The 24,889-nt window shown below is 38.9% G+C and overlaps 1 protein-coding gene across 1 annotated transcript in view; it reads right to left on the bottom strand.

The window, feature by feature from the left end:
- Nucleotides 1-24,237, bottom strand: part of LOC127550543 (carboxyl-terminal PDZ ligand of neuronal nitric oxide synthase protein-like) — a 35,640-nt gene extending 11,403 nt beyond the window's left edge. Inside the window, exons 1-7 of the mRNA XM_051979572.1 lie at nt 23,821-24,237; nt 16,992-17,063; nt 11,310-12,721; nt 10,133-10,241; nt 9,740-9,869; nt 8,965-9,083; nt 7,135-7,335 (exon numbers count right to left, since the gene is read on the bottom strand). Coding sequence (XP_051835532.1) covers nt 7,135-7,335; nt 8,965-9,083; nt 9,740-9,869; nt 10,133-10,241; nt 11,310-11,329 — 579 coding nt within the window. The 5' untranslated portion in view covers nt 11,330-12,721; nt 16,992-17,063; nt 23,821-24,237. The remainder of the gene's footprint in view (nt 1-7,134; nt 7,336-8,964; nt 9,084-9,739; nt 9,870-10,132; nt 10,242-11,309; nt 12,722-16,991; nt 17,064-23,820) is intronic.
- Between the last annotated feature and the right edge of the window lie 652 nt (nt 24,238-24,889).

The following is a 24,889-nucleotide window of genomic DNA, read 5'->3' as shown; positions in this document are numbered from 1 at the left end:
ATTGCTTCTAGTTCTTCCCTTTCAAATAGGTTGGCACAGTGAATAAAGTGCTGGTCAGGAAGACACAAATTTAAATCTGATCTTATACCCTTACTGAACAAATCACTTAATTCCTATTTGCCATAAATGAGATATTTGTAAAGTGCTTAGCACAGTGCCTTCCCATATAATAGGTGCTGTTTAAAATGCTTATTCCCTCTCTCCTCTCAAGTCAAGTATTATGAATCCAATCTCTCTTCTCACAGTACTTCAGATTTCTGAACACAGTTGTTACATGCTTCTTTACCCATCAAGGTTTTCTCTAGGCTGTTTCTCCAGTTTTCTTCAACAGACATTTTTCTACTCCCCAAATCAGTAAATTAGTCTTTTTCTAGAACACTGTTACAATGAAAATTCCAAGAGGGTAGAGACCATGTTTAATAAAAAGTATTGTGTCATCCCCATACCTAGTTCAGGACTTTCTATAGAGTAGATACATGATAAATATTTGTTGAATGAGAAAATGAATGCCAGTAAATCTCCTTGGGGGGAAAAAAAACACTCTATTTGCACAACAAAAAGGGAACAGATTGGGAAAAGAATATTTGTAGTAAATATGTCAGATAAAGGTCTAGTTTCCAGAATCTATAAATGCTTATTGAATGACTGATTTCTAAAGAATGAATGCATCTTTTCTAAAAATAATATGCTTCCCAATGGAGCAATGATCAAGGAAGACAAACAGAAAACTATTGAAGGATGAGATGCAAAATGCTAACAACACATGAAAAGATGTTTAATCAACAAATTAACTAACACATTTATCGAACACTGATTACATGCCAGGGACTGTGCTAAAAACAGGAAATTCAAATAAAAATGAAGAATTGTCTTGCTCTCAAAGAGCTCATGTTCAAATAAGGGACAGCACAGAAGATAGAGAGTGGAGGGAGAGTCAGCTTAGAGGGGAAGACAGTAACCATCAGGGAGAACTGGAAAAAGATCTCTGGGAAGGGGCTTAAAGGAAGCCAGAGATTCTGTGGAACAGAGGCTAAGAAGGAGAGCTCTTCATATGTGGGTAGACAATTAGTACAAAAGTATAAGCAGAAGCATGAGGATGTTGGGATAGCTCCATTGTAATCTGCATTGGGTGGAGTAGAATGGAAGAAGGCTGCTAAGGCAGATTGAATTGTTGAACAGGGTTTGATGCTTTAGGCATTTGAATGGAGGATGACTTGGAAAAGGGAGTGACTTGAGGCTGGATGTCAAGTAGGAATAATTGTCCAGGACAAGGTGAGGGTACCTGAGGCCAGAAAAGAAGGGAAAATATGTGAAAGATATAGAGAAAAACATTTTTATAAGGTTTGGCTTCAGACTGGAGATATGTGGTAACAGAAAGGAGTCAAGACTGATGCTAAGGTGTGAACTGGGTGGCAGGAAGGATGTGATTCCTTCAACAACAGTAGAAAAATTCAGAAAAGGGATGAATTTGGAGGGAGAGAAAATGAGTTCTTTTTTTCAGACACGTTGAGCTTATGATGCCAATTTTGAATTCTTCACTAAGCAGCTGGTACTGTGGGATTAACTTACAAGAGAAACTAAGGCTAGATATAAAAATCTGGGAATCATCTGAATAGAGTTTCTAATTGAATCAATGAATGAGATCACCAAGTTAGAGGCCACAGAGATAAAGGAAAAGAGGCAACAGGAGAGAGTCTTAGTGGGCAACTTCTCAAATTAGTGATTGTGCCATGGATAAAAATCCAACAAAGGAAACTGAGAAGAAATAATTAGAGAGATGGGAGGAGAACCAACAGAGAGCAATGCCATAGAAACCCAGAAAGGATATAACATCCAGAAAGGGAAGAGAGTCAGCAGTATCAAATGTTGCAGAGAGGCCCAAAAGAAAGAGAAATGAGAAAAATCCATGAGACTGTACCATTAAGAGACCACTGGTAACTTTGAAGAGAAAAGTTTCAATTGAATTGAAGGAAGCCAGATAGTAGAACACTTGGGAAACTGAGAGGGAAGAAAGCAGATATGACCTTAGGTCAGCTCCATGGATTAACTGTCATCTCTATGCACATGACTCACATATCCATATATCTAGCCCCAGTTTCTCCGGAAAGTTAGGCTGATGACTTTGCAAAGCCCTGCCTCACTAAAATTCAGTTCACTTGCAAATTAAGACATGACAATCTTGATATCATTGATTCTCTTCAAGAATAAAGGACAAACAACAGTTTGTGAGTAGGAGTAGTGAGTAGCTATCCCTCCTGGGGACCCAACTGCTCGTTCCAGTGGGGTAAAGTGTCTTTTTCTCCTTTTGTCCACATGGGTTACATGTGGGTGCTCTGCCTAAAGGAATATAAATGTTGATAGCTGAAGTCTTGTAAGATATCTTGGGATTTGGGGATAGTTATAGTTTTTTCCCCCCCTTTCCCTACTTATTTATTTTTTCATTTGAAAAAAAAAAACTGGGACAATTAATTCTCCATGTAGTTTCATTTGTGATTTCTTGAACTAGAGCTCTGAAAAATGGAGCAACTTGACCATGCCTTAAAAGCAAATCATTCTGGCTCTGATTGAGAGGTCCCAGCCTGAGCTTTACTTGGTCATTGTTTGGGTCTCGGTGGCTCAGAGTTAAGTGTAAATTATCACTGTTTCTGTTTTAACCAAAAATGCTGAGGGTCTTCCCCTCCCAGTTTTATTTATTTATTTTTGTGTGTGTGTGAGTAGGCAAACTAGGCCATCTTTTGCCCCATTTCTTAACTATCTTTAATTGAAAGGTTGTTGTCTCAGACAAACTGTGACCTGGGAAAGACCACAGTGTACCTCACTTAAACCCTTCACCTGCAAGTTAAAATACCACCCTCCAGATGTCATTGGTCCTCTTCTAGAATAAAGGACAAACATTCTTTCCTGAGTAGATTTTTCAAAAGATGTTTACTAGCATTCATTTTTTCATAAATATGGAAACAGTTATTTACTATGTATCTATTATGTAGAGAGCTCTGTACTAGGTGTGGAAGAGACAAGATATTTTAATTGGACATGGTCTCTGCCCTCACAAAGTTTACAATGTAATAGGGTTTTAAGAAAAAAGGAAAGATATTCAATTCAAGGTACACAAAAATGTCAAATTACAGAGCATATATAGACCTACTGTTGGAACCCCATGGAGATATTTAGCCCACAGAAGACCTGAATGATAACTGTTTTCAAATATCTGAGAGCATGCTGAATCAAGATAATATTTGTTCATGAGGTGATTCAAGACTATTCCAATAGACTTGTGATGAAAAGAACCATTCACATCCAAAGAGAGAACTGTGGAGACTAAATGTGGATCAAAGCATAGTATTTTCACCTTTTTGTTATTGTTAGTTCGCTTGTTTTTTTTTTTTTCTTTTTCATATTTTTTTCCCTTCTGATCTGATTTTTCTTGGGCAACATGACAAATATGGAAATATGTTTAGAAGAATTGTGCTTGTTTAACCTGTATTGGATGGCTTGCTATCTTGGCGAGGGGGTTAGAAAGGGAAAAAAATTTGGAGCACATGGTTTTGCAAAAGTGAATGTCAAAAACTATCTTTGCATGTATTTGGAAAAATAAAATACTATTAAAATTTTTTTAAAGATTATATTTGTTCTGCTTGGCTTAAAAGGAAGGAACTAAGAGCACTGGGGTTCAAGTTATAGGAAGATTTTAGCTTGGGGAAATCTTAATAATCAGTTATCCATAAGTGCACCTAATAAATGCTTATTGATTAATACAATCAGCAAAGTGAGCTATTTCTTTTGATGAGGCATGATTGATGACAGGACAAGGAAGCAAGGGATACAAGAGTAAAGAATAGCATAGAAATGAATGGAGTCACCAACTGGGAAGGAAGGAGAGTGTAATTAGAAGAGAGTTGAAGGCCTGGGGACAGTGCAGAGCAATGGAGAAATTGGAGGTCAGGGTGTGGATGAAGAGTTTTAGGAAGAATGAGGTATAAAAGGGGTAGAAAGATAAAATATTATGCTTGGATAAAAAAATTCAGAGTTTTTGAACATGAAAGCAGAATACTTTCCAAGGCATGATCAAAGGCATAATCGTCCCTGAGAAGCTGAAGTAGAATAGAAGAATAAGTCATAGAAATAGAAATTCCATAGGGAATTGGGGATTTAGGATATTTATTTGAGGGAAGAAGATAGGGTAGGAGGAAGACTGTGAGCCAAGAATTGAACTCATTGAAAAAATAGAAGAAGTACTTGGAGACTGGAACCTATCACCAAAATCTGGATTGGATAATAAGAAGGTAAAGAAACTGGCAAAGGGAGAAAGCTTTCTATAGTCCATACTTTTTACAAATGAGGAGAGGATAAATGATTTGTCCATCAACAAAAACCATTAAGTATAAGAGCATTTGAATCCAGGTCTTCTTGATTTCAAATTCAGCACTCTATTCAGGATGCCATGCTTCTCCTCCAATCCAGTCATAAACAGAGCAATATACATCAAGAAAGGCCTCATACATCACTTTATTCCCACTAAAATAGCAAAAACAATGTTATCAGGACTACTGGGAAATAGATACTTGATTACATTGTTGTTTGCAGTACAGATGGATGCAAGTCTTTTGGAGAATAATTAGGCAATGTAGAGAAAAGTCACAAAACTTAAAATAACCCCTGCCCTGGTGATACCATTGCTACTTGTCAGATTGGCTAGAATGACAGGGAAAGATAATGTGGAATGTTGGAGGGGATGTGGGAAAACAGGGACACTGATACATTGTTGGTGGAATTGTGAACACATCCAGCCATTCTGGAGAGCAATCTGGAATTATGCTCAAAAAGTTATCAAGCTGTGCATACCCTTTGATCCAGCAGTGTCTCTACTGGGCTTATATCCCAGAGATACTAAAGAAGGGAAAGGGACCTGTATGTGCCAAAATGTTTGTGGCAGCCCTGTTGGTAGTGGCTAGAAACTGGAAAATGAATGGATGCCCATCAATTGGAGAATGGCTGGGTAAATTGTGGTATATGAACGTTATGGAATATTATTGTTCTGTAAGGAATGACCAGCGGGATGAATACAGAGAGGACTGGCGAGACTTATATGAACTGATGCTAAGTGAAATAGCACAACCAGGAGCTCATTATATACCTCAACGATAATACTGTTTGAGGATGTATTCTGATGGAAGTGGATCTCTTCGATAAAGAGAGCTAATTCAGTTTCAATTGATCAAAGATGGGCAGAAGCAGCTACACGCAAAGAGAGAACACTGGGAGATGAATATAAACTGCTTGCAGTTTTGTTTTTCTTCCTGGATTATTTATACCTTCTGAATCCAATTCTCCCTGTGCAACAAGAGAACTGTTCAGTTCTGCACACATATATTGTATCTAGGATATACTGTAACCTATTCAACATGTATATGACTGCTTGCCATCTGAAGGAGGGGGTAGAGGGAGGGAGGGGAAAAATCGGAACAGAAGCGAGTGCAAGGGATAATGCTGTAAAAAATTACCCTGGCATGGGTTCTGTCAATAAAAAGTTATTAAAAAAAAAGATACCATTGCTAAGATTTTCCCCTAAAAGTATGCAAAAAAGGAGAATGGAGCTATCTATTTATTCTTTAAATAGCAACAAGCTAGAAGCCCTATGTTCAATGATTGAAGAAAGGTTAAAATATGGCATATTGCTGTAATGGAATATTATATAGCACTGTAAAATGATAATTGTAAAGGGTATAAAAATCAAAATAAGTTACATCTGTTTGGGGGTTTAATGTTTGCCAGCATTTTACATGCATTATCTCACCAAAAGTCTTATTATTTTGACTTATAACTAAGGAAACAAAGGCTCAGAGAGTTAGGTAAGCTGGGGTTGTAGATAGTAAATGGGCAATTGACTCTGCAGAGTCAGATTGGCAGAATCAGAACTATGAACATTGACTACAATGACATTTTTTTAAAACTAAAAATCCTCCCCAAATAATGCAATTTTATAAAGATATGAAAAAGGTACAAAGCAAGTGTATTTTTTTTATCATTCATTTGGTTTTACTTTGTGAAATGTTGGTTGCTTTATGAGAAGTATCATGGCATAATGGATAGAGAACTGATTCTGAAGTCAAGAAGACCAGCCTCTGACATGTACACCAGCTGTATGACTCTGGGCAAATCATTTAACCTCTCAGCGTTCTAGGTCAGTGGTATGAACTCAAATAGAAATGAGAGTCATTAAATACAAACATAAGGATCCTTGAGGGTCACATATTGACTTGAAGAATCACATAATAACATTATCTATGTTTTATTGTATTTTTGTTAAATTTTTTTACATATTTCCCAGTCATATTTTAATCTGGTTTCCGAAGCACTAACAATGTTATAGGCTGCTTGGAGCCAGGCAGGCAGAATTTTGACACTCGTGATCAAGGCAACTCTCCAAGAATATAAGTTATAGACAAGTGCCAATCTGCCTTGGTAAAAGGCTTCCACAAGGACAGTTCCCTACACTAATGAAATCATGGGTCTTGTCTAAATAAAATGGTTTTATGGAAGGTTGTATTTTTAAATTTTTATAGTTTATCATATATATGTGTATATATATATACATATATGTATACACATGCATTTGCTTTCATGATGGTTGAGCTTGTAACAATTTTCTTAACAAAAAGAAAAATGTAAGTTCTGTTTGAAATGACTTTTTTTTTAAATAAGAAATGATGTTATTCAGTAACTCCAAAGCACTCGAGAATATCTCATTTGAGCCTCACAATAGGCCAATGAAGGTCACATATACCTTTTTTATACCATTTTTATGAGCCCCAGAGTGATAATAAGGTCTTGTACAAGATCAGGCACTTAATAAATGAGAGAAACAGAATTTGAATCTAGTTCTCCTTGGTTTCATATTTAGTGTCTCTTCCAACATATTAACATTCTTTTCTAGGAAAGGAAGGGGCAGACCTATGGTGAGAATCTAAGAAAATTAATGACATCAAGATCACAGACATAAAATGAAGGTAGAAGATTAAGCTGAGGACCATAGAAAGCAGAAGAACACGATCTCTTAGTCACTCTAAAAGCCACCTACGCAAGCTCAGACCCTGAGAAACTCTCCTTAGGGGAGAAGACAGGGAGGAAGATTACCTGGGCAGTGGCTACCTGGGCCTGCTGCCATTGTTGGAGAAGCTGATGATGGAGGAGCCGAGTGCAATGTGGAGTCAACAGGGGTGTTACTGGCATGATGGATGACTTGGGAGAGGATTCCAGGCTTCTCGAAGGTGACCATGGCTGGGTACTGGCAGGATGGGCAGAGCCAGCTCCAATGTCCTGGACGCAGCGACATACCTTGGGCAGTTTTGGGATGGAAAAAGGAAGAGGAGATATAATGAATACTTTTGGGGGGCCTGGCTCAGTCACATCTCAAGAAGGGCTGATTTGGCAGAAAGAAACAAACAGTAAAGCAGAGTGGTAAATATACCCAGTCACATACATACTGACATCTTTACAAGTATATATATGGGCTATGGTGTAGGGTGGGGTCACAATCTGACTCTGGCTTACACTTTCCTGCTCTTTCCATCTGGTTTGCAATAGCTCTGAATTCTCAGGGACACCTTGTTCTGGTATCTGGTCTGGGAGCTGGGCTTGTAACACTCACACACACATATCAACTTTCATTTACCCATTAAATTTACAAAGGGGAACATTGACCTGAAAAACTGAAGACACTAAAAAAAAAAAAAAAAAAAAAACCCTAACCCAAACCTTTTTTTTTTTTTTTTGGTTTGACTTTGGACTAGAGAATAATAGCTCCTTATAGTTAAAAAGGGTCTGAGATGTCATCTATTCCAAACTCTGAAACAGAAATTTCTACTATAGCACTTTTCATAGGTAGTTAGCCAGTCTCTATGGAAACATATTCAGTGACAGACAACTTGCTAGTTATTCAGGAAGCCCATTAGTTATTCTTCATACTGAACCAGTCTGAAAATTCTCTACCTCTGCTTTCTGGGGCTAAGCAGCACATGTCTAACTTCTCTGTCATATGATAGAACTTTTAAATATCCAAAGGCATCCAAAAGGCAATATTTATAGCAGCTCTCTTCTCAGGGTGAAAAATTGGAAACTGAGGGGATACCTATAAACTGGGAAATAATAAAATTATTTCCTGAATAAACTGTGGTATGTAATGATTATGAAATATTATTTTTCTATGGGAAATGATGAGCAGGATGCTCTCAGAAAAATCTGAAAATCCTCTATGAATGCAAATAAACTGAAATGTACTATGTACAAAGTAATAGCAATGTTCTGGGAAGATCAGCTGTGAATGAGTTTGTTATTCTCAGCAATACAATGATCCTTGACTACTCAAGATTTATGATGAAAAATCTTATTCATACCAAGAGAAAGAACTGATTGTGTATGAAAAGCACACACACACACACACACACACACACACACACACACACACACACACACATTCTCTCACTTTATTTTTCTTGAATTTTTTTTAAGGTGGAGAGATCTCTGTTTTTTTTCACAAGACTTTTATATGGAAATGTTTTATATAATTTCACATGTGCTTTCTTAATGGGGCTGAGGGTGGGGATAAGAAAGAGAATCTAAAACTCAAAATTTTAAAATCAAATATAAAAAATGGTTTTAAATGTAACTTTAACTGGGAAAAATAAAAATATCAAAAATAAATAAATAAATATCTAAAGGTAGCTATAATATTCATCCTAAGTCTTCTGTGGCCTAAATATCCCTAATTCCTTCAACGGATCCTTGTGTGACATGGAGTTATGGATCCCTTCCCTTCCAGCAGGGCTTCCTGTTAGATATAGGGGCTCACTGAGGGCTTAGTTTTCCAATCACATCAGTAATTCTCCTTTCCCCTATATTCTCTGCCTGCTTCTGCTAGTTTCTGCCCACACAAGAAGCTTTCTTTTCTGATGTTAGATCTTTTACCTCTCTGGGTCCTTCCTTTTCCAGCTTGGCTTGGCTGGCCTGCTCTCTCAGAATAGCTCTATCAGAGTCACCATCGGCTCCATTCTCCTCTCTCAGTTTCCTTCCCTCTAGGTGATAAGCTGTAGGAAAAGCAGAAGAGAAGAGAGTGTCTTCTGCATGAGAAAGAACTGGTCCCATTCTGCCCAGGAGTTACTATAATCCTGACGCCATCCAGAGGCTAGGCAATGACTCTGTCTCTTCTAGGTCCTCTCCTGTTTCATCCCCTAAGCTTACGCACCCACATCTGGGTGGCTGATGAGTGGGATAAGACAGAAGAACTGGTGTGACTATAATTTACCCATCAATCCCTTCAAGCATGAGTTAAACATACACAAATCCTTTCTGATACCCTACCTCTATTCACAGGCTCACTCTAGGGAATGATTTCCCAGAATAATAAAATAATAATAATAATATTTCATTTCTGTGTCACTCTAAGGTTTATGAAAGGGTTTCCTCACAACAGTCTTGTGAGGTAATGAGTACAAGTATTATTCCCATTTTACTGAGGAAGAAACTGAGGCACACAGAAGCCAATGTCTTGCTCAGGATAAAGCAACTGGTAAGGGTCAGAACCAGGGGTCCAACTCGGTCTTAGAGCCCAACACTTTTTGCATCATAGCATTTTACTTGGGACCCTCCCCTGTCTGGGCTAGATGGCTAGCCTGGGGACATGTTGACTGAAGTAAAGTGTAATTAAGTGAAAGAGGCTGAAAGAAAGGAGAAGATGGAATACCTGCTTGAGACCTCTTTTCTGGGAGCTGGCGGTTGGCTGCCTCAGCGCTTGGCAGAGGGTGTTGTAGGTTCAGCTTGTGGCAAACCTCAAAGGCTTGACCAACTGTCCTTACTGCCCGAATGGCCTGGCTCTACCCATATGTGAAGAGACAAAAGGACACGTTGAGACGCATGCAGCCCAGACCCCGATCCCACAACAGTTAGCCGGGAGCCCATGGGCTCTGAAAAGAAACCCTACTTCGGATGTGTAGGGCACACACCCCACCACCCGTCCTGGACTTTTGTTTCTTCGTAAGGGTGCTCCTTGTAGTATGACCCTCATTCAGGTTAGGGAGGTGAAGTTCGGGGGTGGGACAAAGACCATATGTGGGCAATGGATGTTGTGATCGTTTACCTTCTTCTTGGATTTAAATACGTTGCACCGGAAGGAGTTATTGGTCCCATCCCTGGCAATGTAGCTGAATATCTTCAAGTCTTGAGAGTCATGGGACACATAGAAGATTCTAGGAGGAAATGGCCCATGTCACAGTATCTAACCGAGAAAACAACAGTGTCTAAGCACTTACTACTGGCTGCCCAAGATGGAATGGGGGCTACATCAAGGCTCTTCTTCCAAGATCTTTGTTTCCCTTCAACTTTGCCTAGCTCAGGAGTTGGGTCCCCTGTCTGAGACTAGTTTTGGTGGCTTCCTTACCCCAAGATTACTGTCCATATGAAGGCACTATTTTGCCTTGTGCCATTGAATCCATTTGAGAAATGATAGCTCCTCATTCAGTCACTCCAGTAAGCATCCTAGGATGGGGTCCAAGATTAGGATTCTAGACATTTGGCTCAATTGGGAGTTGAGCATACACTAAGTTGATGAACTGACCACCGGTTTTTATAGGTCCAGCTCCCTGTTGCATCTATCCCTGTTGTTTAAAGAACAAACTGTACTACACTCCATAATCTCAGAATGGAGTTGAGGAGACCCAAATGACTGGCTAGCAAAATTCCCTCATTTATCAGTGTCTCAGAGTAGCTGAAAAATCCCTTTCTGCTACCCTCCCACTTAACTCTGTTCCACCCCTCCTCAAGCCCTGTTTTATTGTGGCCTCTTCTGTACTATTGTTAACAAATTCCCCTTTATCCTAGACCTTTTTTCCCTCACATTTTTTATCTTCTTGTACTGATGGAAACTTGGCTCTTTCCAGAAGAGACTGTATCCCTTCCTACCATTTCTAGTACCAGATGTTCCTTCCTTCAAGCCTCTTGACATACTGAGCTGGTAGGAGGAGTAGACATATTCTGCTTCTCTTTTACTTCTAGATCCATCCTCTCCTCCTTCTCTATTCCTTTCCCTTCCAAATTGGCACTTGAGGTTATTAGTTATTGCCTGCCTTGACTAGTGGGAAAAATCAGCAGCGTGAAGTACAGAGTTCAGGGATGCCTCGTTCTTTCTTAATAACAACAACATCTGAGGAGGGGATGGTGATGGTCCTGCTCAGATCCTGAGGACTTGGATGGAATGACCACCCATCACCAGTCAATCTTACTGAGATAAGGGAGACAGGGAGAGTGACAATCCCTACCTGTAGACAGGGTCGTGCATCACCAGTGTCCTGCTTTCTTCCCAGGCCCACTCCTTCCTCTGTAGAGAAGCAGAAAAAAAACAACACAAAACCCCCCAAAACCAAAACCAAACCAAACAAACAAACAAACAAACAAAAATAAGGGTTTAGCACAGTGCTGTTTAGATGGGATCATCAGGGAGAGAAAGGAAAAAAAACAGATCCCTGTCTTCAGGCAGTTTACAATTTATTGCTGGAAACAGTATGGAATGATGAGCACATGAGGCAGCATGATATGGTGGAAAGATCACTGGGTTTAGAGTCAGAGATTCAAACCCTGGACTGGGTGAAACATTGGTTGAGATGATCTCTAAGGTCCCTTCCAGCTTTAAATTCTATGATGGTTTAAGGAATGACTCAAGAGTTACATAGTGGGACAGAGAGCTTCTGTGATGGGGATTTGGAGGAAAGAAGCCATGGAAATTTCCTGAAAGCCATGGTAGCATGACCTGAGTCTTGTGGGATGAAAAAGATTCAGAAAGGATGGAGGAGTTCAAGAATAATGGACTTCAGGGATTGTCTAATTCAACCCCTTCATTTTACAGATGAGAAAACTGAGACCATGAGAGAGAAAAAGTGACTGCTCATGTTATACACATAATAAATAGTAAAATCAGAATTTGAACCAAGGCCTTATTATTACAAATATAGCCCTCCTTTTACTAAACTACCATAGTGTTTGAACAGGGGAAGAATGTGATCAGAACTATGCTGTAAATAGATGAGTCTGGCAGAAAAGCCTCAAAAGAGGGAGACTGGAGACCAATGTGGCAATTCAGGCAGGAGGTGATAAAGATGGATGGAAATGGAGGCTTGAGAAAGGAAGAAGGCCAGATACAATGGAGAGACAGAAGAGAAGTCAGACCTTGAATATCCCTGCTAAGGGGCAAACATTTAAGATTTGGAGCAGGAAAGGAAATTTTTTCTAATCTACCTGAAGCTGTAAAGGTTTGACTTGCCTAAAATCATAAACAAAGGTTCTATATGAAGAGCTAAGATTTAAACCTATATCCTCTTACTCTAAGTTCAGTGTCATTTTTTATCACTACTTCACTGCTGTTGGTCCTGCTCCCTCCTTTCTTTCCTATTCAGTCTCACCTCAAGATGTCAAAGCTTTTCTTGCCTTGGGGCCTGATACATGGGGGAGGCTGTTATTAAGGCCACCTTAGCACTTGAGGATGGGAAGGAAATAGTATGGTCATGAACACTCTCTCTCTGGAAGGTTCTGCCCCAGGAAAGGGTCTTCTCCTTGGAAAAAAGGGAAGATAAGGGGTACTTACCTTCTGCATCTTCCTGAGAATCACCTTCACACCATCAACAGACACCACGATGCTAACTTTCTTTTTCTTAATGTTTTTTGCTTTGAATTCACACTGGGAGGAAGAGAGATCTTTATCACTTGGAAGCAATTGGCATGGCTGGGTCATGCTAGACACACTGGGTATTCAACAGAATTCCTGATCAACAATGTGTCCGTAGGTTATCTTTGTCAGGGATGGACACTCTAGATTCTAGACAAAGTCACAGTTTATTATATCAAGGAAGAATCTTAGAACACAGACTATTAGAGCTAGGAACATAGAATGTAAGAGCTAAGAATGAGCTTGGAAAAGACAGAGTAAAGAATGAGCTTATAACAGACTGTTAGGGTTAAAAATGATCTTAGAACATTGCTAGAGTAGGAATGAGCCTGGAACATAAATTGTTAAGAGTTAGGAATGAGCTTAACATAGACTGTTAGAGTTAGGAATAAGTTTAGAACATAAATATTAGAGATAGGAATGAGCTAGGATTGAGGTTAGAGCATAGATTGTTAGGAATGAGCTTAGAATGTAGAATATTATTACATAGAACAAAATATATCAGAACTAGAACGTGGAAATTATCTAGCTAATCCTCTGTTTTACAGAAATGAAAACTCAGCTGCCTGTTTCTTGTTACACATAAGAAAAAAAAGCAAAAAAAAGTACTACAGCTGAAACATGGAACATATTCAAGATGCTAACTAGGCCAAATGCATAAAATTTGAAATTTTGCCAGAGTCTCTTTTCCTATCTGAGTAGGAGGAGGGTTGGGGGAAAACTGTCAGACAGGCAATCTTGTCTGTTCTTCCAGAGCCCTTGCCATCCCACAGGCCCCCTCTCTCCTCACTATGGCTCAATGGCAGAAGCCTGATACGCCTGGACTTAATGCTCCCTGCCAGGGGGTCACCTTGGGCTCAGGGAGAGTAGCTATTAGGTATTATGTGAATAGATGCTGGGATGATCAGCCCACTTGTCTCAGATCATTAGGCATCTTAGTAGAGTGAGGTGGGGTGCATAGGGATCTTTCTTATTATAAAATAAGGGCAGAAATGTTTTCTTTTTTTTTTTAAGTATTTGCTTCCCCAGTGCTTGCTACAGTGCCTGGCACATAGTAAGCACTTTATAAATGCCTTTTTATCCATTCATTCCAAGGATCTCATTGATTCTATCTATAAATCAATGCAAATGCATATGTGTATAATTGGTGTCAGTCCTTGTGGGAGTGTAAAAGTGTGAAAATCTGAGTATCTGCATGTGTTTTCATTTGTGTTTGAATAAAAGTGAGTGTGCCTACCTGTTTTTGAGTGGTGTGTAATTGAAAGTAGGGATATATGTGTGTTCATGAACCAGTGAAAGTGAGTGTGAAAGTGTATTTATGGTGGAGCATGTATATGTGAGTATGTGCATGCATAATCATAGTAATAAAAGCTGGCATTTAAGAAGCATTTTGATGTCTGCAAAGGACTTTATAAATATCTCATTTTATCCTCACAAACCTGGCAAATACATAGCAGGTACAATTATTTGTATTCTTATTAATAATAATAATAGCTGGTATTTATATGGTGTTTATTATGTGCCAGCACAATTATTTTCTCTTTTGTTCTGAGAGGTAGATGCTATTATTATTCCCATTTTACAGATGAGCAAATTGAGCAATAAGAGATTAAAAGACTTGCCCAGGCTAATAAACATCTGAGGTTATATTTGAACTCAGTTCTTTCTGACGTTAGGCTCAGTGTTCTATTCACTGTTTCGTATAGCTGTTCCTAGTACAGAAAAATGCTTATTGATTGATGGATATGAAAGTGTGAGATAGACTGCCTTTCCCCCTTCCCATTCCTTGATCCTTTTCTTTAATATGACAGCAGGGGTAAAGAATCATCATTCCTCAGACAGAGAAGTTCCTATATTCTGGAAGAAGAGGGTAAAGCCCCAGCTGTCCCTTTTCTTTTCACCCACATTTTGAACCATAGCTTTACTCCCTTGCTTAGGCCATGTTGTTAAAGAAGCCTGGAACTCATTCTCCTTCCTTTGAGTCTCCTGCCTACTAAGGAGAAGGATAGGGAGGAAAGAGCCTGCTATTGACTGTTGTTTTATTTAGAAGAATAAATAAATCAGCATAGTAAAGTGACCAGAGAAAACACTCATGATCTCAGAGCTGAAAAATTCTTGCCTGAAAATAGATGAGCAAAATGTTTGAAAATACAACTAAGTGATAAATTCAAGTCCTGGAAAAAGCAAAGGCTTGGGAGTCAGAAGGAGGAAGGTTAAATCCCAGATCTATCTATGTGATTGACCAGGGGCAAATTGCTTCTCAGAGTTAAAGAACTCTGGAATCTTGATTGTGAAGAAATCTAACATAGATCATTTATTCCAATTTCCTTATTTCAGAGATGCATCAAAGTTCTCTCAGAGAGAGTTTTCTGGCTATTAAATCCAGTGCTTTTTCTGCTATACTAACACTGTTCCTCTGCTTTTTGATTCCTTAAAATGAGCATGATAACACTTATTCTACCAACTTCACAGTGTTATTGTGAGGAAAACATAACAGAAATAAGGCTATTATACTCATTATTCAATGAGAAAGATAGTCATCACTACCTTATTAAATGGCCAATGTTCCTCATTTAAGATGAAAGGCACTTAAAACTAAATTCTGTCTGTATGACACATCATTAGGGTCATCTAGAACCATTGACTTCCTAAAATCCATGACAACTTCCTGAAAGGTCTGGGTCCTCTGATCTCTATCTTTTATAGGAAAATTTCATAGGAAAATTATAGGAAAAAAGTTTTGGAGACTGAACTAGTTCTGCTCCTGGGATAGTGAGATTTGGGGGGGGGGAAGCAAGAAAGGGAGAGCTCACAATTGCTATTGGCTAGAGATGAATAAAGGAAACTCCATGTACTGCCTGGCATAAGGAAACCTAACTTAGATGAAATCATTCTCTTTCAAACAAACAAGAGGAAACCCCAGATTATCTCCTAGAAGATTTCAAATCTATCTGAAAAGTTGAGTCTAATTCAATCACACTTTATCCTGAGAATATAGTTTGAGAACAGAGAAGTTGCCATTTCCTTCTCCTACAGATGAGGAAACTGGGTAAACAGGGTGAAATCAGTTGCCTAGGGTCACATAGCTAGTAAATGTTTGAGGCTGAATTTGAAGTGATGATGAGCCTTCCTGACCCTATCCACAGTGCAACCTAGTTGCCCATCTGACATCTCTAAAACCAGCTTAAAGCCTTTTATAACCTGGTCCCTTTTGTACTTTTCCAGTTCTTCATGTGCCTTACCCCTCACCTCTACACATTCTATGATTCAGCTACACTGCCTAGCTGAGGCTCCTTGAACACAACACTCCTTTACTTAACTCTGACTTTTCATTGGATGTTCCCTGTCCCTAGAGTGTTCTCTCTCCACAACCTTGGCTCTCTGCTTCTCAGGCTTCCTTTAAGACCCAACTCAAATTCCATCTTTTGCAAGAGACCTATTTTACTAGTTCCTAACACCAATGTCTTTCCTCTGGGATCACCTTCTGTTTCCTCCAAACTTTTGTGTAATTAGTTATTTACTTGTTGGCTCCTCCACTAACATTCAATCTCTCTAAAAGCAAGGACTTGGCTCTCTGGGAGTTGTTTTTGCTTTTCTTTGTAACCTTAATGCTTTATGAAGTTCCTAGTACATAATAAAAGTAATTAATAAATTATTGACTGACTAAATGGGACCATCATCCAAAAACTGACCACCAGGAGATGAATTCTTTTGGCCATAGCAACTCACAAAACACATCTTAAAGGATCCAATGTGGATATTTTCTTCCCAGATGTAGAACAAAGACCATCTATATCATAGCAGATAGTCTGCATGAGATGATATGGCTGAAAAAAATTAATGAGGTGATGAGCCTCTCTGCACTTAGCAAGGCTGGTCCTAGTTGGATGGCAAACACACTCTTCTTTAACAGGCCTATAACTGAAGGCTTCTCAGTTTAAGACTAAACTATTTGACAAATGAATGCTTTTATTATAGCTTTACAGAACTCAGGGTGACCTCTACAGTTCCAAATATGAAGAGGTTTCATACACAAGGAGTCAGCAGATATTAATCATATGTAACCATTACATGATAACCCTATCATAATATTATAATAAAATATCAAGTTATAATTATGGGTCCCTGAAAAACCATAATTATGATTTTTTTTGCCTTTCTAGGGATCAAAGTCAGTGCTTAATAAATGTTAGTTGTCTTATTGACAGAAAGAAATTCCATAATGTATTTGGATCAATCCCAGGGAAAGCTCTTTCTGGGATTCCCTCGTCTTAACACTCACCCGGATTCTCCTCATTGTGGCTACAATCTCCATGCGGCTGTTGGGTCTGGGTACATCCAAACTCCCAATATACTAAAATAAAGAGAAAAGAAGGAAACTGATCATTAAAAAAAAGTAAGAGGGAAAGAATAGACAGAAAAGAGGAAGTCATAGCTTCAATAGTTTTAAGTGACCTTCAATTTCTCCACTAAAAGCAGAAAAACAGTATTGACATTCTCAGCAAGTGATTGGGATGAAAGAAACCCATTTGAATGGCTTTTCATTGAAAAGATCCCCAAGTTTTCTTCAGGTACCCAAGTCAATTACAACTGACAAATTAATTTTGTGTTGGGTTTTCAATGAATCAACTGCTGGCAAAAGGTTAATGCAATCTTCAAATGAACAAAAAGAGGTATTAAGTTCAGAGCAAGGGAAGTAATAATTCTACTTTATGCTGTCCTGTTTAAAAAGCTTCTGTGTTCAATTCTGGATACCACATTATAAGAAAAACAATGAAAATATAAAATAATTCCAAAAAATGAAGATCAGGATGGGGTGGTATCTTTACAATCATAGAATCTAAAAGTTGGAAGGGACCTTAGAGACTGTTTAGTCTGATTTCTCATCCAGATCAGGAATCATTTCTTCAGATATTCCTAATGTCCCATGCTAATATGAAGAATGGAATGGAAGTACAGGAGTTAAAATAGATTGTACCATGGACTCCTTCTTAGAATAATATTTTTAAATAATTGAAGAAAATGTAAAATTTCAGTTAGAGGTTAATGAGAATTTGTAATATTTTCCCCATCTAAGGTCACAGACCCTCTAAAATCTATCCACAGATGTCTTGGACAGCACACAGATCCTACTTAATAATGTTTCCAACATCTTTATTTTATAGATAAAATCATCTCTAACCTCAAATTCATTCATTCATTCAACAAACATTAACTAAATTACGTTATAAATGGTGCTAGGTACCATGTTAGGTGCTGGGAATACAAAGATAAAAAGGAAACGGTGTCTGCCCTCAAGGAGCTTAAGCTATATTCTATGTGAGGGAAGATATCATATATATAGATATGTGGATAGAAGATAGATACGAAGTAATTTTGAGGGTCAAGGGAATGTTAGCATCCATCTGGACAATCAGAATGGTAGAACAGATATCATGTGAGAGGAAGCATTAGTTTTGAGACAAGATAGAGATTTTAAGAAGTAAAGGGAAAGGGGTAGTGTATTCTAGGCATAGAGGAGAGTCTCCACAAACATACAGATATGGAGAAAGAATGTGATATATGAGGAGCAAAAAATGGGTTAGTTTGAGGGGAATATAAAGTAAAGTAGAAGGGAGCAGTGTACAATAAGTCTGGAAAGGAAGGTTGAAGCCAGATTGTGAAAGACAAATATCAAGCAAGAGAACTTGCATTTTATTTGAAAGGCCATGATAGGAAGAACTATTTGGTTTATTCAGAGGACAGGACAATTGAATGGATTTTTATTTACCACAGTCTAAGAATTTCCTCATGTTAAGAGCTGTCCAATAGCAGAATGTGCTATTGATGAAGTAGAACTGAGAATTTTAAGAGTTGGAGGTAACCTTGGAGATGCTCAACACTGCCTCCCCTTTTATTTTAGATGATAAGACTGAGGGTTAGGGAATGGAGTTACTTGATCAAGGTTACACATGTAGCAAGAATGGCTGAGTTGAGATTTGAACCCCTACCTGCAGATTCCAAATCTATGAGATGTTTCCTGTTCCTGAGAGTTTCCAGATGGAAGCTGGCACGCTTGTCAGAGATGTCAGAGAGGAAATTCTAGCATCTGGGAGGACACTAGGGTTATAATGAAGACTGTGACTTGTGATTAACAAGGATCATTTGGAGGAGTTAGAGATATTTAACTTAGAGAATAGAAGATTTGGGAGTGTGGGTGGTGACATAATTGCTCTCTTACAGTATAAGAAAGATTGTTCTATAAAAGAGTGATTAGGTCTGTTCTGCTTGGACCCAAAGAGACAAACAAACGCAAATGGGTGGAAAATATAGGGAAGAAGATTTTGTCTCAAAATAAGAACTCCCTAATGATCAGACATGTCATATAGTGTAATGTATTCTCTTGGGAGGGATTGCTCAATGTTGTTCATGTGGAGTTCAGTTGCTGACTACCTCTCAGTAATTTTTGAGAGGATTTAAGTTTAAATATAGGTTGGAGATGATTTTTGAAGACTTTTCAGGCTGTGAGGGTTATATTCTTCAATTAAGCAGCTATTTAGGAGCATACACTGTGGTCAATGCTCCAAAAGAAGTAAAAATCATTATAAAATCATGGTCCAAATTTCCTATTTTACAGATGAAGAAACTGAGGACCAGGGATGTCAAATGTCTTGCCTATAAGTATTAGAGGAAAGTTTGGAGCCCACGTTTCTCTTAATTTATCAAGTCAGTCCTATTTTAATTGGTTCAATCTGCCTCCCCATTCCTGAAAATATTCAATTAGAGAGATTTATACTTTCAGGGATGTTTTTTAAAAGTTCCTGCAATAGGAAGGGGACCAAGATTATGTGGGGACTAGAGGCTATAGCATATATTTTAGTTAAGTTAAAAAAAATTAAAATAAAAAAATTAGTTAAAAGAACTAAGACAATATTCTTGTTTTCAAGTAGCTCACAATCTAGTTGAAAAGACAACAGCAATATATGCAGAAAAAAATCAATCTTAAGAACTAACTAATTAGGTAAGCATATTTAGAAATGTTATGAAGCAGTGGGAAGTAAAGACTCTATAAAGGGACTAACCCAAAGGGCTATGGAAATTGAGAAAGGACAGCTCATTCTAGACTGTGGCAAGCAGTCTTCTGGTCAAATTGGTTTCCTTGTGTTTCTATATATACAATATTGTATACCTCATCTTTGGGTCTTGCATAGGCTGTCCCCCCACATCCTGAATTCCTTGCTTCAGCCTTTTAGAATCATTAAGTCTCTTTAAAACTCAGTTCAAATATCACATTCTATATAGGGCCTTTTCCTAATCCCACCCCCTTCAACCTTCCTAAATTATGTTATATTTACTGTATTTTGTACATAGTTATACATATATATCTTGTTTCCCCCAGTAGAATGTAAAATCTTTGAGGATAAGGACTATTTCATTTTTGCTTTGTATCTCCAGTGCCTAGCACAGTACCTGGAAAATAATGTCATTTATAAATGTTTGTTAATTAATTCCTGGAAACAGTTGGGTTTGACCTGGGTTATCTTCTACAATGTGGGGTGTCGGGGTGTGTGTGTGTGTGTGTGTGTGTGTGTGTGTGTGTGTGTATGTAGAAGGGATCTGAAAAAAAAAGCACTTCTTGGAAGTACTTCCAAGAAAATTAAAATCCAAAAGATTTAATATATAACAAAATATTCATAGTAGCTTTTCTGTAGCAATAAAGAACTAGAAAGGAAGTAGATGGACATAAGCGAAATGGCTGAACAAACTGTAGTCTGTATAAGTAACAGAATATTATTGTAGAGTAAGAGATGAATGTGAAGAATTCAGAGAAACATGGGAAGATTTGTCTGAACTGATACCATGAAATACATGAAAACAAAAGAACAACATATAACACAATGACAATAGTGCAAGTGAAAAGATCAGAAAAGAAAGTCATAGTTTGATTATGAGTAACTGAAAAAGCAACAATGATCCTAGAGAAAAAAAAAAAGAATGAAACAAAGCTGCTTCCTCTTAGTATGGAAGTAGGGAAAACTATGAAGGTAGAAGACCTTGTTAACATGGACAATGTGTTGATTATTTTTACCTAATTGCATTTCTTTGGTGCAAGGTAAAGATAAGTTCTTATGGATGAGAATGAGGGCACATCTAGAAATGACTATAAAATAAAACCAAAATATATTAATAAAATTTGAAGTAATTTTTTTAATTAAAAAAAGAAGAAAGGTAAATGCACTGAGAAGGGAAAACTATTGCCACTAATGTGGTAAGACTTTGAATAGATCCCCTTTTTTTTTCTCTGAACCTTAGGTTCTTTTTCTGTCAAGAGAAAGAGTGGGACCAAGGTCCTTTCTTGTTTTCACATTTTCTGGTCCTAAAAGCAAAAGAAGAATGGTAAGTGGACCTGTTTTGTAGAAGGTGACTTTAAACAGGAGTGTAGCAAGAGACTGGGTAAGAACATCATATTTGGAAAGAAAGACTGTGGAAAGCCTTGAAGGCCAAGCAGAAGAAATCAGTTATTTTCCCAAGATTACCACTGAATTCTGCTTCCAAAGCTTCAGGTTTTGAAACAACCTCTAGCCTCCCTGTAACCAAATCACCCCTTATCTACTATAACAAGTTCCCTTTCCAGGTAGGCCCGGGGTCTTAATGTACAAAAAAAGTTAACATTCTTGTTAGATATGTAATTTGTTAGAGCTGAAATGAATATAAGATCTCAGAATATTAGAGCCAGATAAGGTATGAGGACCTTTAATTCAACTACTTACTTTACATATGATAAAACTGAGGACCAGCGAGGTAAAAAAAAAATCATAGAATCTAGAAAGCTGGAAGGGATTCATAATCTATTATAGCTCCTTTGCCTAAGATCACAAAGAGTTAATAGCAGTAGGGCAATTTCTGAAGCCAAGCTTAACTTACTCAAGGTAGATCCCTTCCCAAATTGTATATATTAAATCGATAATAAACTGATAAAGGTTTTAATAACCTTTTTTCTTAACCAAAGCCAATTGGGAGGCACTCCACTTTAATTTAAGCCAAAGGGAACAAGTATGACTTTTTGGAGTTTTCTTCTTAGCTCTAATGCTTACTTGTGGCTGCTCAATTATTTGGGAAAACTCCATCTGCTATGTCTGACCTACTTAAAATGAGTCAGATATCTGGCAAATATCTGATATTTGAGTCAAACACTCAACTCTAAGCAGTTAACTCTTTGGTCTGTTCAAACAAGAAAAAGGTCAGGTTGGTGGCAAAGCTTAGAAGAGAGAGAAAGCCCTCGAGTATTCAGAGACAGCCCCCCCTCTGAACAGTTCCTAGGAGAACCCTGAAAGAAAAGGAACAGAATTGAAGAGAAATTCTTATGGTTCCAAGGTCACTTCCTATTTGCTAGCAAATGCAGCTCACCTCTCCCCACAAAAGCTATTTATCCATTCAGTCAGTCTCTTGTTCTTTTTTGAAATCTAATTATTCCCCCTAGCTTTTTCTGATTGACATCCATTAGAACTGGAAGGAACCTTAGAACATATAAACAGAACCTTTGAGCTCATCTAGTCCACAATTCCCTCATTTGATAGAAGAGGCAACTGTGGTTCAAAAAAGTACACAGGAAATTAATGGCAGTACCCAGACAAAATTACATATTTTCAAACTCCTAGTGCAGTGAGATTTATAAAGCACTTTCATTATGACTCTGAGATAAGTAATAAAGTTACTATTATCCCCATTTTATAGATGAAGAACTTGAATTTCAGAGAAGTTTAGTGACTTGTCCATAATCACAGAGTCTGTGTCCTCTAATTCCCAAACTAATGCTTTTTTCCCTATTATCTTATATGTTTCTCTATACGGCTATTCTAGTTCATAGTAGTCTGAGGTGTAGTATTGATTAGAGTTGGACTACATGACTTTTCACATGCCTTCTAATCCTAAGTACTATAACAAACCAGCTTTCTGCTTCAATTTCTTTATCTGTAAAAGAAGGGTGCTGAACTTCTAGAGTCCCACTGACTTCTAATAATTGCACTTATTCATTCTTTTTCTCATTTGTTAATCAAAAGCGCATCCACTAGGGAGAAGTAATATTTAAGGATCTATAATTTTATTGGTATGAAATTCTTTCCACCAAGAGATTTTTTATAACTTAGTGGACATATTTTAAAGGGTTTTCTGATATTCAGAAAAGTTGTGACCTATCTACACTAGTTCACAGAACTAGTAAATTCCAACGACCGATTTGACCAAAATCTTCCTGATTCCAAAACCCAGGTGTACCATAATAATTCTCTAGAAGATAAAAGAAGCAAAATCTCGTCAATTTTGCTGGGAGAAGGTTGGAACAATCACTTAAAATAATCTATTGATTTCATTTATCCATGTTGGATTTTGTGTCCTGGAACTTTCTACAAACGATTAAAAAATATACACATACCCAAATCCCAAATCCTCCTTTTACCGAGAATGCCCAAAGACGTGACATTCATTTAGGATTATCTGCAGTATGGCAGTGACCATGCCAACTGGCCTTAATTGACACCATATCCCAGAACAGAGGACAGGAAAGGCAAGCTGGGAAGAGCTGGCTGGTGACAGGTGGACTGGAAAAGAGGAAGAGTACCAGTCTGGGTCTAGTGCAACGAGGACATGTTGCTATGGAGTAGTAGGAAATAGAAAGATCGAGAAGGAGAGATAATTCTACAATGTTAAGAGTTTCAATGAACATTAGAACACAGTTTCAGAACTGGAAGTGGCTTTGAAAAAGATCTTAAGGTTTCACTCTCCCACTCAACCTACGAAATAGGGAGAAAAAAACGGAAAATGAAACCCATAGTGGTAGTTGAGAAACAGAGGGGACAGAAAACAGATGTGTGTGGAAATAGTCGTGGTAAGGGAACAGATTCAGGAAATCAGGAGAGTGCTCCTTGTGGACTTTGGGAGCAAATATTCTCTCTATGCCTCAGTTTTCTTATCCGTAAAATAAAGGTTCCGAAAAGATGACTTGAAAGGTCCCTTCTAGCTCTAACGTTTCTGTTCTAAGGTCTCTCTACACGGTGGACGTTTTTTGCCGCCTCTGACATTGAGTTCTAAGATCTGTCTAGCTTTGCCATTCAAGGCACGCCCCATCGCCTTACCTTGGCCTGGAATTGGATGCCGTGCTGAAAGGCTTCTTCGCTGTGTAGCGGGAGCCGTGAATCGCAACCCTCCTCTACCAGGTTGTATCTGTTTTTCACGGCATGGCCGTTTCAAGTCCCGGGGTGCGGAGGTGCCCAGTCCCTGCTCCCGTGGGATGGATGTGGTAACGCTCCCGGCAGCGGAGCTGTGGCCCTCTTGTCCACTAGCCCGATTTCCGTCGTCTCCCGCGCCCTCACACGTCGCCAGTCTCCTCTGCCCTACCAGCTGCCCAGAGCATCCCCAGCTACTGGATCGAGCACCGGCCTGCCCGATCCCAGTCTCAGTTTGCCAGTCCCGGGGGATTGGGGAGATAGGGCTTTGTAGGGGTGCGGAGGCCTTTAGCTGGGCCAGGCACCCGAAGGGGTGAGGTTCGTAGGCTCCCGCCTCCCGCCTCCTCAGCCCGCTGGGTTTGAATGAGATACTCAGCCCCCTGCGTTTACCGCCCCCCCCCCCCCATCCCCACCCCGCCCCCAGCCGCCTAGCCTGGCCCTCCCCGCGCAGCTGCTGCCCCATTGGCCCAAAGTTGCCTCACGTGGGACCCGGAGGCTGGGGCTACCGCCTCCCTCTGTCATTAATGTGCTGGGCTGAGCACCTGCTAGCCTCGGGTCTTGCAGCACCGCCCCCCTTCCGACCTCCCGATCCCTAAAGCTCCCCACTAGCAGGTCTGTCCTAGTCTGGTAGACAGGTCTGATTGCTGGCTCTTGGACTGGATCGCGCTCCTAAGATTAGAGCTACAAACCGAGAGAAGAGCTTCGGAGAACCGGGAGATCCAAGACAAAGACTATTAAACTGAGAGGCAGATTTCTGTTCGGTGTAATGAACATTTTCTAACAATGAAAGCGTCTTCCATGGAATGGGCTGCCTTATGAGACAGGGAGCACCCTGTTCCCTCCTAGCATTCAAGCAGAGGGTAGGTGGCCACTCATTAAAACCATTGTAGCGAGGAGTCTTGAGTGAGGTGGGTGAGATGAAATTCAGTGTTTTAGTCTGCGTTCTAAAGACCCCTCCAACTTTAACATTCTAAGGTTC

Source organism: Antechinus flavipes, chromosome 2 (genome assembly GCF_016432865.1).
Source record: "Antechinus flavipes isolate AdamAnt ecotype Samford, QLD, Australia chromosome 2, AdamAnt_v2, whole genome shotgun sequence".
Taxonomy (NCBI): domain Eukaryota; kingdom Metazoa; phylum Chordata; class Mammalia; order Dasyuromorphia; family Dasyuridae; genus Antechinus; species Antechinus flavipes.
This window is presented reverse-complemented; position numbering and strand designations above follow the sequence as displayed.